The sequence below is a fragment of the Poromitra crassiceps genome (assembly GCF_964638095.1).
Source record: "Poromitra crassiceps genome assembly, chromosome: 16".
Classification (NCBI taxonomy): domain Eukaryota; kingdom Metazoa; phylum Chordata; class Actinopteri; order Beryciformes; family Melamphaidae; genus Poromitra; species Poromitra crassiceps.
This window is the reverse complement of record NC_139645.1, coordinates 18038672-18051523: the sequence shown is the minus strand read 5'-3', so window position 1 is coordinate 18051523 and position 12852 is coordinate 18038672. Positions and strand designations below refer to the sequence as shown.

The window sequence follows — 12852 nt, the reverse complement described above, 5'->3', positions numbered from 1 at the left end:
CGGTTCTCAGCTCCATCATGAAGAATTCACCCCGCAGATAAACACCGTTAGACCTCATCGATCTGTGGTGTTCACTGCATTCCGGAGTCGTTTTCTGATGCTGTCATTTGCTGCTTTTTAGTGTATCCACTTTCTCTCAACCTGTCTGGGCCACTTCTACTGCTTAGTGATTTCCTATTCTCGGCTCCCAGACAATTGGACATCTCCGCCTACCAGTCATCTGGGAACTCCATTTGTCACGTTAACGTAATGACACCCCCCCCCCCCCCCCCCCCATTATCCTCCATAGTGAAACCAACTGGAGGCACAGCGAATTACTTGCCCCGAGCAACGTTACATTATTTGACTCCCGTTTTATCGGTTTACAAGCGCACAACTTCTGCATGTCACCGCCCCTTCTGGATGAGGGGCCGCCCTAAAGACTCTGGATTGGTTCTGTGATGCAGCTTTTTTTTAAATCTCCAATTCCAACCAGCTGGAAGAAAGTTCTCACTCTCTAGTTGGGTGATGCGGATAGAGACGGACAACTGAGTCTAATTTCCTACATTCCCCAGAATACCGCCCGACAACCCCCCCATGGACTTGTTGCTTTCAATCAAAGGCGGGCGTATGGGTATAGAAATATAGCTAGCCAACTAGTTAGGCTGGTTCTCTCTACAGCCCTTTGAAACATGAACATTTGGGCGCGCCACTCCCCTTACACAAAAGTGACACAAAACACAACCTTTCTTGTGGCTGCGCTGCATTGTGGTCTCTCTCCTGCGTTGCATTGTGGTCTCTCTCCTGCTCCTGTGGGCGGTGAAACAGCTCCTCTTCTACGATGGCTTTCTCTCTGTGTGATTGTTAAACGTCTCTTGTTGCAAAAATGGCGGCTCTAGAAAGAAGCCCTCTTGAAACATCTTCTTATGTCAAACGCCTTCCCCCTCGCCATCATCACCAATAGCTGTTTTTTTTTAACAGCGTTGAAGTGTTTCCTGGTGGATTTTTCCTTTCAGAAGTTTGTTGATCATCTCTTGCTGAGCTGTTGGCTGACCAATGTCTCGTTCTCCCTCCTCAGTTGCAGGCTGCTCTGGAGGAGCTGGACGAGGACGACCAGTGTTACGACTTCCGCCGCGAGCGAATCACAGTGCACCGTGTGCACCTCTACTTCCTGCAGTACGAGTACACGCCCACAGGGGACGACACCGATGTCACACTGGTCGCCCAGCTCTCTATGGACAGGTACCCACCTTAACACACAACAAACAAAAGCTGAAACCATTATCGTTATTAGTCTATCAGTCTAATGATGAATAAGAAACTGGGACAGACGGACGATATTTCTGGATCTCCGGTGTAGAGTGGACGTCCGCGCCAAGACTTTTACGCTTCTGTCATTGTTTACAGTCCAATGACATCTCTATGCAGTTATCTGTTCAGAGAGATTAGCCGAAATGTCGTCTGGACCTGAAACACCTACAAAATGTATAGATCGATCAACTCCATTCGCGCGTCAATCGGACTGTAAGCAATGACTGCGGTGCAGGGAATTGGAAGTCTTGGCGTGGACATCCGCTCTACATGGGAAACCCCATGAAATAATGTCAGACTGATATGACTTTGTGATTGGCACAACCCCTGCAACCTCAAGCAACATATAAATGCTGTTTTAGAGCTTTTCCATCCTGACAAGAAGACAATTCTGGGGGGAACATTCACTCCTTTTTTTACTTTTTTCTTTCTCGTGAAAATTGTCTAATTTAAACCTACAAAATATTGCCACAAATTACCGGACATTGGCAGCCTCAATCCAGAAATATTCACATCGGTGTCTGTCTTCATAAGCCCATCTCAGTCAGTCCCCATTCACTGTATCACCGTCATCATCATCATCACCATCATCATCATCATCATCATCATCATGCATAATTCTCCATGTCCCCATCCATAATCCATGCGGCTCGGTGTCTGCTCCCTGCAGGCTGCAGATGCTGGAGGCCATCTGTAAGCACTGGGAGGGCCCCATCAGCCTGGCCCTGTACATGTCCGACGCAGAGGCCCAGCAGTTCCTGCGCTACGCCCAGGCCTCCGAGGTCCTCAAGAACCGCAAGAACGTGGGCTACCACATCGTCTACAAGGAGGGCCAGTTCTACCCCGTCAACCTGGTGCGGAACGTCGCCCTGAAGAACGCCAACACGCCCTATGTGTTCCTGGCCGACGTGGACTTCCTGCCTATGTACGGTCTCTATGATTACCTCAGGTAAGCTCTGCTGCCGCCGTGGATTCAACTCAGCACAGCTACTGGTTAGAGAAGACAGTTATGCTGGAGATATGACAGTTGGTGTTATGCTGCGTCTCAAATGGGAAGTCGGAAATGTTCCTTGTGGAAATTCCAAATTTCCGACATGTCAATATGTCGTAGACCGTTAAAGAATACTTTGGTGGTGGCATTAGCTCAGGAGGTAGAGCTGTCGCCTGGGAATCGGAAGGTTCCCGGTTCGAGGCTGGCTCCTCCCGGCAGTGTGCCGAAGTGTCCTTGAGCAAGACACTAGACACTGAACCCCTAACTGCTCCCGACGAGCAGTTGGCGCCACTGTATGGCTGCAGACGCCGTCGGTGTGTGAATGGGTGAATGTGGGGTATTCATGTAAAAGCGCTTTGGGTAGTCGGGAGACTATATAAAATGCGCTCTATAAATACAGTCCATTTACCATTTACCATTTTGGTGACAGCTTACAGTATTTATTGACATCCAACAATTCAACTCTTTAACAGATGTTAAAAAAAATATGATCTATAGATTGTGACAATTCATGAACATGCTCCGGATGCTCTGTATTGTTTTGAGAATGTATGTATGAGAATATATCCTGTTATCCATTATTCGTATTTGGGCCCTGATGAAGACTCAGGTCGAAACGTTGGGCTTTCAGTCAACACCATCTTGTTGAATTAAAGAAGATATTGAGAAAGGAAATAATCTGTGCGCGGTCCTTCTCCTTCTCCTCCTACTTGACGAGAGTGTTCCAAGTGTACCGGCACCAGCACTAATCCAATGGGCTTTAGGTGTTTCTCTGTTTGATAACCATTCATGAACATACCTACATTACACTATAGGTGCAGGTGTGTGGAACGAGAAGCAAACAGAATCTGTTTGTTGAATCATAATATAGAACATGTGTGCTTGCTACAGCTGTAAATTACAGGTGCCATTTCTTTTCTTATCTTATTTCATTTAACTTTATTGTAGATAGGATAACTTAAATGCTGGGCTTTCTTGACATGTTTCTGACATGGTTTCTATGTCTGACATATTTTTGACATTGTCGTTTTCTTTTGTGTGTTTTTTACTGAGATGTGCTGACATTGGCTTCTGCTGTAACACAAGAATTTCCCCCAGGGGATTAATAAAGTACTCTATCTATCCTAACTAATTTTGTGACAACTATGAATGCATTAATTGACAGATACACTCAAACATGGAGGAGCAGTCCTAAAAGAAGCTCTCTTCCATGGTTTGGTCAAGATATCTGGCAATTAATGAAAATGTGTGAATTTGCCCTTAAAAAGTCTCCAGCATCTAGTGACCTCCTTGTCAATACATTTGTATGTATAGCTTTAACTCATGTGGTTTTATATTTGATTATGTTTCTTTTTGGGTATGTCCTTTGGGGTGTATTTTGATATAAAAGCCGCCTGTGGACAGGTGTTGAAAATTAGCGCTCCGCTATAAACACTTAACACTGTGTATCTGGTTGTTGTGCATACATGTATGTTACATCTCCAATGCTCTGTGATGTCCATATGAAATAGACTTAACTTAACTTAAACTGTTAAAACAACATCTACAGACAAAGCCAATTAACAGTTGACTTGTCAAATCATAAGCTGCTGAAATGTTACAAATACTAAACTATGCAAATAAAGTGTTACCAATACTTTAACCGTTTTATTATATGTTTTAGTCTTACAGTTCAGTAAGATAAAACAGACTTTGATTTTCTTAATAATGATGATGCACATAATCTGAGTTGGTTGTTTACGTCTGAAACTTTTGGACTGGCTTGTTACTTGGAAAAAGCTTGGGACATGAGAAATAAAGCTCTTTATCAGGAAAAGGCAATGTAAAAAAAGAAAAGAAAAATGTACGTATGTACAGTATGTGAGTATATGTGTATGTACATACGTATGTGTATATATTATATACTTTGTTTATTTTCGTTTGTATATTGAGGTACAGCCGGATGTTATGTTTATATATATTTTGGTGTGATAGTGTCTTGTAATAATCCCATGTGGGATGGGCCAGAAATGGCATGACACGGAGGAAAAAAAAAAAAAAAAACAACTAACTAACTACATGGATTCCGTTTTTTAATTTGCTCCATGCAGAAGGTCTGTGGTGCAGCTGGACATGGCCCACACTAAGAAGGCTCTGGTGGTTCCAGCTTTTGAGACGCTGCGCTACCGCCTGTCCTTCCCCAAATCCAAAGCTGAGCTGCTCTCCATGCTGGACATGGGGACCCTCTACACATTCAGGTACCTGAAACTCCACACAAGGATCCATCTGTAATGAAATGTTCATCTCAATGAAGGATAACTGACTGAGAGGAGTGGTCGCGATTTTGGCTTCTGGACATCCTCTTTCTGTGTCTCCTCCAGGTATCATGTGTGGACCAAGGGCCATGCTCCTACCAACTATGCCAAATGGCGAACAGCCACCACACCCTATAAGGTGGAGTGGGAGTCGGACTTTGAACCTTACGTTGTGGTAAGACGGGACTGTGCGGAGTACGACCAGCGCTTTGTGGGCTTTGGCTGGAACAAGGTGTCCCATATCATGGAGCTGGATGCACAGGTATTGTCGGTCGTTTCAATTCAATGTAATCTAAATGCAGAAAAGTGGTGCAAGTGGGAACTCGAGAGATCCTATTTTTGGCCGAGTGCTCATTGCTGAAGTGTTTCTCTACTGCACTTCCCAGAGAGCACCTGTCAATTGTACTGGGATTTATAGATTAACTTTACTATTATACTACTGTATGCTAGATTAACCATAATATTATACTACTGTATGCTAGCTATCTCTTTTAATATCTGTAATATATTCTCATGTCTGTGTGAAAATTAGCACACTCCTGTGCAGCACATCTCTCTGACCCTGAGACAGATGGAGACCAGTTTGAACCGGTTCTTGTTTGCCCAGGAAAAGCTCTTATCACCAAAACCTTGACATTCTATTCACCGTGTATGAAACATAATATTGTTTCTGAGTTGAATGGAGTCTCTGTCTTCTGTTCATGAAAAACAAGTCTTCTTGCCCAGAGAAAGGCCTTGAGTCCCTTATCACAGTGTCTCTCAACCACTGGGCCGTGGCCCACTGGTGGGCCTCAGAGCGCCATGTAGTGGCCCGCGGATGACCGCTCACATCAAGATATCGGAATGATAGCCTATAATTTATTTGGGAAGGTGGTCCTCGGAAATGTTTTAACAATCAGAAGTGCGCCTTGAATAGTCTCGTTTGCCAGACTCTCTCCCTACAACGGGGGAGAGTCTGGCTGTACTGGCTGGCACTCTGGTATAGCGGGGAGGGGGGGGGGGGGGGGGGTGCTCTGTCTACCTTTTCAAGCAAACACCGAAAGTAGGGATGGGACCGATCCAATCCAATATCAGTATCGGGTGCCGATATTGGCACTACCGTAATTCACAAATCGGATCGGAATCGGTATTTTTTTTATTTTTTTTTGCAATTCCAGCGCGGGCCGCTGGCCGTAATTTGCCATGTATAATAGTATCCTTCTTTGCCTTGTATATTGTCTTAATTTTGTCTGCTTTTTGCAAGGTATATTTAAAAAAAAATCTTTAATTGGCCAAATCTTTGCCTATACTGTATGTTCAAGAAAAATATCGGTATCGGCATAATATCGGTATCGGCAGATATCCAAATTCAGTTATCGGAATCGGATCGGAAATGTAAAAATGTGGATCGGTGGATCCATAACCGAAAGTACCAAGCAGGCACATTCCGGGTCCAATCGTTTTCAGTGTGTAGCAACGAGCTAGCATTGTTGATGATGATGTTTCACACCTGCGCATTTGGAATCGACAGATTCGACACGCACAGCGGCAGAGGCATTTGAGATAGACAGATTCATCACGGAGGGAGCGAAAAGGAAATCCATATATGGTCACAGCCGGTCAGTCACAAGCGGGTCAGAGCCAATGGCAGAGCTTGCAGGGAGCGGAACAGGATTTTCTTCCGCTGCCGACTGAAATGGTCGCCACCAATGGCAGAGCTTATACCAGCAGCCTGTTTCCATGCAGCCAGACTCCTCTCCCGGCAGGGAGGGAAGTCTGGCAAGCGAGACTAGGCCTTGAATAACAAAAGGTTGAGCTCCCCTGCTTATCAGTATTATGTGCTCAGGTGTGTATGTTCTCACGACTCAGCTTTTTCCCACTCTAAGAAAGGCACATAAACAGATTGTTCTGCCCGACAACACTTGTTGTGTGAACAGAAGGTCTCCAAGTCTCTTTTTAGTATTACAGACTTTTCCACCACATCAATCAAACAGTGTGGGCGGAGCTGTGACATGTTTTTCCTTGGATTTTCTGTTGGGTTTCTGGGGCGGGACACAAAGGGGGGGGGGGGGGGGGTCATTCAAAAGTCTAAACCAATTAAATGGAATATCTGTCATGGAGGACGGCAGTTTTATTTGATCATATTGTTCACAAATCTGTTTTAGCTTTATTTGTTGGAATGTATATTTCGGCCTCCTAGACGGTACAGCAGGATGATGTATTTGGTGGGGGATTGGGGGTCCTCCCTGAAGAAAACTTTGTAAAAATAAATAAATAATAATAATAATTTTAATAATAATAATGTTTACCTTCTCTTGATGTTTTGTGCACTGAGAAATCCTCGTTCATTAAATTGCTAACATCGGTCGAGATGATATATATATATATATTTACAACAGATATATATATCTGTTGTCAATATTTTGTCAATATTTTTGTGTTCAGATTTTTGTGTGTTCAATTATCAGCATCTTCCATGTGAAAATCGAATGAGTTTTTTTTACATGTTGTAAATATTTCGTCAATATTTTTGTGTGTTCAGAGATTCTTCGTTCCTCGTTCGTCTGCTTTCAGAAAGTCTGCATCCGCTAGCTGGTATGGGTCAGTAATGCTTGTTAAGGCTCTCCATGCGATTCTCCATGGACGTGCGCGTACAGAAAAAATGAATAAATAAACAATCTGTATTTTGAACAGCCGCCCTCGAGCAGAACATCTGTTCACCTCCGTCTCAGAATGACGTGTTTTGCGTCATTCTGAGACGGAAGTACCTGGAATAAACTGCGGAGGGTGCAGGAAAACATGAAGAGAGGTAAAGCAGGTTGAAAATCAGCAAAGCCTTCCTTTAAAGACAGAAGAAGAAGTCCACTGTGGACCAACTACAACCATTAGATGTGGGAAAAGTCATTGAGTTAGTTTTGATGCTCTCCACATTGATTTTATATTCAATCGGCTTAGCTGGTGCCCAAAACGACTTTGGTGCTGCGCATAAGCCTTAAGGTGCATTCACACCAAGGTGAGAAAAAGCTACACTCGCTCGAGGTTGACCACGTGAATTATTCGCGGAATTCGCCTCATTCGCGCCGCGAAACAGCGTCTGTTCATGTGTTTGCGTCGACATTGAATAAATGTCCCATTTGCTGTCTACCTGTCTTCATTTATTTATTTATATTTTTGTCTTCTCAGGAGTATGACATGATGGTCCTCCCCAACGCCTTCATGATCCACATGCCCCACGCTCCCAGCTTCGACATCTCCAAGTTCCGCTCCAGCCCCAGCTACCGCAACTGCCTGAGCACCCTGAAGGACGAGTTCCACCAAGACCTGTCCAGGAAGTACGGCTCGGCTGCCCTCAAGTACCTCACGGCCCAGAGGAACATCTAAACGGCCCAGACTCCTGAGAGCCAGCGGGGACCTCTTTGTGGTGTACTGGGAGTACTGCAGCGGCTGTGCGATCAGGGCTTTTTCTCTGCCGCCCCCTTGCTGCTGCGTGTGAATATGACACGGTAATGCTTTAAAGCCCCTTTGAACAGTCTCGGGGGGGCCGACGCCGCGCGTTAGTTCTCCAGTCAACTCCACTTCAAGGTGACCGCGGACGGGATATACAGCAGAGATGAAAACCAAACCGGACAGAATGACAGCCGAGTTCCTAACCACAGGATTCACTTGGCAGAACGTCCTTCAGGAGGGGATGATTGTTGACTGTCGGATGCTAATCAGACTAGCTTTAAGGATGGGGAAGTAACAACCATATTGATATGATTTGTTGTGACAATCAGGGCTTTTTTTCCAGAAGACACGTTGAACCGATCCGTCCGCACGGACAGCCGGACATTTAGCTCAAGGACACGAAGCGTTGGGGACCGCACGTCATTTTGGGAAAATCGGAATACAAATTCTAAATTGAAGAGAGGAGTCTCGCAAGGGGGAAACATTTGAGTCAGATTTGTGGAGGCCAGTCGAACTGGAGGAACATTGAAGCCTTATCATTTTTCCATGATATTTAATAAGATATTTAAGGAGATTTTCTTTTCAATGTAAATGATTACCAATGAATACTGAACATTGTTGCTATATACAATGTTTTGATTACAACGTTACACAAGAATTACTTTATTTTTTCTTTTCTATATTTTCTGACCCCTTTTGAAAAGAAAATATATCATGTCCCAGTTTGAAATTATTGGAGAAGAATTCCTGTGATGGAGATTTTCTTGGAAGGATGAGCTTTTTGTGTGTATGTGCACGCATATTTGTTTGTGTGTGTGTGCGTGAGTGTGTGTGTGTGTGTGTGTGAGTGTGTGTGCACGACTGAAACAGCTGCATCATGTGGCATGTTGTCAACATACTTAGTGCTCGTGTCACCCTGTCATTTCATCCTGATCACACTGATGACATGTTACGTATATTTGCTTGCATCTAAATTGCACTACATGTTTTCATTTCCCATTAGAGAATAGAAAGGAACTCTGGAATTAATTAATTTTATTTCGATCGATCATTCATCCCTCTTAAGGCGAGACATGGCAGGGGAACAGGTGAACATTTTTAACTAATAGATATCACCATGAAACTTCCCCAGTTGATGACCCTACATCAATTGCTTTTTGTATTACAAGTTTTCTGAAATCTTATGTTTAAATATGCAAATGATGCATTATGTACTTAAATATGTTCAAATTTACATACATTTGCAGAACAGAAATCTGAACATTGGATAAAGCCAGCTTCAAAAGTCTTGTTTCATTTTGTTGACATAAAAAAAAAGAAGAAGAAGAAAGAAATCGCCTTGTTTTTAGGAATAACATGTTATATAAGTCAGGTTATGAACGATAAACAGGAACGCTGAAGGAATGCGTGCCCGTCCGCATGTCCTCGAGTGCCCACCGCCCGGGTGGGTCGTCAAAAGGGCCTTTCTGTGTGGAGTTTGCATGTTCTCCCCGTGCCTCCCGGGAGGTTTCCTTCATATAGGAACCCCCTTCACCAAAACATGCAATATCCTGGTTGCTGATGTGGTGCCTCCTCTGGTCATTAAGGGCGCCTGTTCGGAGGGAGGGGAACTCGTTGGAATAGCGTGATCCTCCCACGTGCTATGTCCTACCGGTGAAGCTTCCCCTGTCAGGTGAAAAGAAGCGGCTGGCTAACTGCCCATGTCTCGGAGGAAGCATGGAGCCAGTTTTCGGCTCTCCCCAGATCGGCAGAGGGTGGAGCAGCAACCAGGATAAATAAATTAAAATTAAACAAACCCCTCTGCAAAAAACAACAACTCCAGAATATAGATGGGAATAAAACTGTAAAGTTTTGTGTTTGTAAGTGCTACTGAAGTGGAGATTTCTGGCTGGAGTCTGAGAAAGAGAAACCTATTCACCTGCCACTTCTCCCCAGAAGCAAAACTCTTACAATGAGAATGTATACATTAGTGATTGGGACCATTTGGCATGACCAACGTTGAAACCAGACAATGGAGTTGTTAAACCTGTTTCCAACTCTGAATTATTGAGACTGCTGTACTGCGGTGAAAGGCGAGAGCTTTATTTCTGATTTTTTTGTGTGCCATAACATCCATAATGTGTCTGATCCACAGGATGTAGGTGCCATCTACTGTCCCACTCCACCCATGCACCACCCCATTTTCTGTCATGTGCTTATTCATCGTAATCTCATTCATTGTTTTATTTTCTTGTCCTTTCACCATTCATCGTTCTCCCTTTCATTTCTGTAAAAACATATAAAAAATAATCCACTGCAGTGTAGGGCCGGGCGATAATTCAATGTGATCATTTATCATCTTTCGGTGGAATCATATCGTTATGATATTGTGATTTGTGGATATCGTGGCACGATTCTTCTGTCAAAAATTGATGTTAACAAGTGGGAGGCGGCATTTGAGACCACGCTCTCAAAGTGCACACGCTAACCGCTCCACCCAGAGAGGTAGCTCCCTTGGTGGAGCTGGTTAACAGGACTTGATGCTGGGAGGTAGCTCCCTTGGTGGAGCTGGTTAACAGGACTTGATGCTGGGGAGTGAGTTTATTAACCAACTTGCTAACACTCTGGGACTCACGAGGACTCTGATTCACTTGGTTACACAAGCAAATTTCACTTAAAAAACGGAGACAAAATGAGGCATGGTAGGAATATTATTTGAATATTTCATCACACGTGACATTACCATTAGGTTCAATTGGATGAACATACATTTTATTATTTAGCCTAACATGCGATTTTGCATACGCGAGCCATACATTCGGGCGGTGTCAGCGTTTGTGAAATCCTCCCGTTCTTCCCAGGCAGCAGAGTTAGCATTTAGCTGCTAGCCCAGCCCAGGCAGACAGAATCGGGGGATTCAACCCCCGCAGTAAACGTACATCGGAACAGACCTACTCTTGAATCCCCAATCCTGTAGTGTAGAACCGCAGCACCTTATGCTGGTGGTGAGTCAGATCATTGAGATATTGGTTTTACCCCACGGTCCTACCGACACAACGCTACCGGAAGTAACGTTTTGCAGGCATTCCCACACAGACCGGCTGTATCTAACTCGTGATATAACCTATATCAATATTGGGAAAGAAAATCCTTGTGATTATCGTGATATTGATTTCAACGATATTGTCCGGTCCTACCACAGTGTGTCCCTTTTTTGGTCTCGATCTGTTCCTGCATTTGGACTACAGGCCAGTAGGGAAGAATGGTTTCAGTATAATAGTCACTATAATATCCACCCAGAGCAAAGGAGTAAGAAGGGCTCAGAAGCGCAGTGCTGCGGGTGGGGTTCGTGCGACTCTGATGTGTGATAGTGCGGGTGGGGTTCGTGCGACTCTGATGTGTGATAGTGCGGGTGGGGTTCGTCGTGGGAGTCTGTGATGTGTGATAGTGCGGGTGGGGTTCGTCGTGGGAGTCTGTGATGTGTGATAGTGTGTGTGACGGTGCTGAGGCAATCTGACTGCCAGAATAAAACATTGGCATTTTCACAGTACAAAACGTAGGCAAAATACATTTCTAAAACGTGACATTTTATGTCTACAATCTCGACGTGAATTTGATATAAAACCGCGGTTAATTTTGAAAAGCTCACTGCCTTTAACTAAAGCAACTTGGTTCCGGTCAGGGTTATGGCCTGTGAGACGTGATATGCAACGTATTTTGGTTGGGAAATTGTTCATATTTGACATTTCCGTGGATTCCACAAACGTACAATGCCGACATTTTGTTCTGGCCCGGTGAACGCCCGGTCTGTGTGATTGTGCCCCCGCCCCTTCCCCCCCCCCCCTGCCCCCCCTCCACCTCCTCCATCGACTGTGGTGATTGCGGTGAATGCTAGTGCCTTTGCTGTATTGTGAAACTGGATATTGATTGTACTGTTGTACCGATGGGGCCTGGGGATAGTCAGGCACTCTATTTATTATTGTTGATTCAAATCAATCATATTTTTCTATGTAAGTGCTTTAAATAAATTTGCCCTTTTTTATCATTTTGTCTGGGCTATTTCCCCCCCCCCCCTCCCGGGTAAATGTCATTGAATTGGTAATGCGGTGTTGGAAGGATGGAGAAAACGGGCAGCAGCTGGAAGCGGTTCTTTCCATTTCGTTGTCCGACCAAACCAAGATGTTCTTACTGGGCTCACAGCGACCGCAAGGAATTTCTTAATTTTGACCCATGCCTTGGGGTGTCTATCAATTTATATCTGCTGAGGTCAGTGGCTTTAATCCTGTGCGAGTCTGCCATGTGCGTAATTGGTCCAGTGAACATTTCCATTTTCCAATACAAATCATGTTTTTTTGGATGAAGACAAAAGATCCCCTGATAGCTCTGCTCATGTACAAATGCAAATCCAAATGATTTTTTTTAGGCACATAATTTGCCCTGCAGTCTGTTTGCAGCACAAAATGTTGCTTTGGACTCTTGCTTGTCCGGAACTGTTTTGCTGATCAGTATGCACACATACCCACTTCTGTATTGTTCCCTTTGGTCGATTTTCTCAGCGAATTAATGAATGCCTGCCATATACAGCGGAACTTTTGCTCCTGGCGTTGTATTCTGTGCTGCAGGAGATAACAAATTAAAGTTGTCAAGTTCCACATATATATATATATATATATATATATATATATATATATATATATATATATATATATATATATATATATATATATATATATATATATAATGTATATACCATAAAAACAGTCTATACAGGAACAAGTCCATATGAAGTTGACCGCACACTCCAGGGGCCGGTTGCACCAACTGGTCTTAACTATGCCTGGTCGTAACTCCTACGTCGGTCTTAGTTAAGAC

At 44.0% G+C, this 12852-nt stretch overlaps 1 protein-coding gene across 2 annotated transcripts in view; it reads left to right on the top strand.

Annotated features, from left to right (window-relative positions):
- The window catches only part of large2 (LARGE xylosyl- and glucuronyltransferase 2), a 55682-nt gene extending 43742 nt beyond the window's left edge, over positions 1-11940 (top strand). Inside the window, exons 11-16 of one of the 2 annotated variants that reach the window (XR_014553423.1) lie at positions 1058-1221; positions 1961-2239; positions 4372-4518; positions 4642-4837; positions 7738-10485; positions 10531-11940. Coding sequence is in view for 1 of the 2 variants with exons in the window: in XM_083652924.1 (XP_083509050.1) it covers positions 1058-1221; positions 1961-2239; positions 4372-4518; positions 4642-4837; positions 7738-7935 (984 nt within the window). In the remaining variant the exon portion in view is untranslated. Of the gene's footprint in view, positions 1-1057; positions 1222-1960; positions 2240-4371; positions 4519-4641; positions 4838-7737 lie in introns of both variants that reach the window. The other variant, XM_083652924.1, reaches the window with a different exon arrangement.
- Positions 11941-12852: the final 912 nt, after the last annotated feature.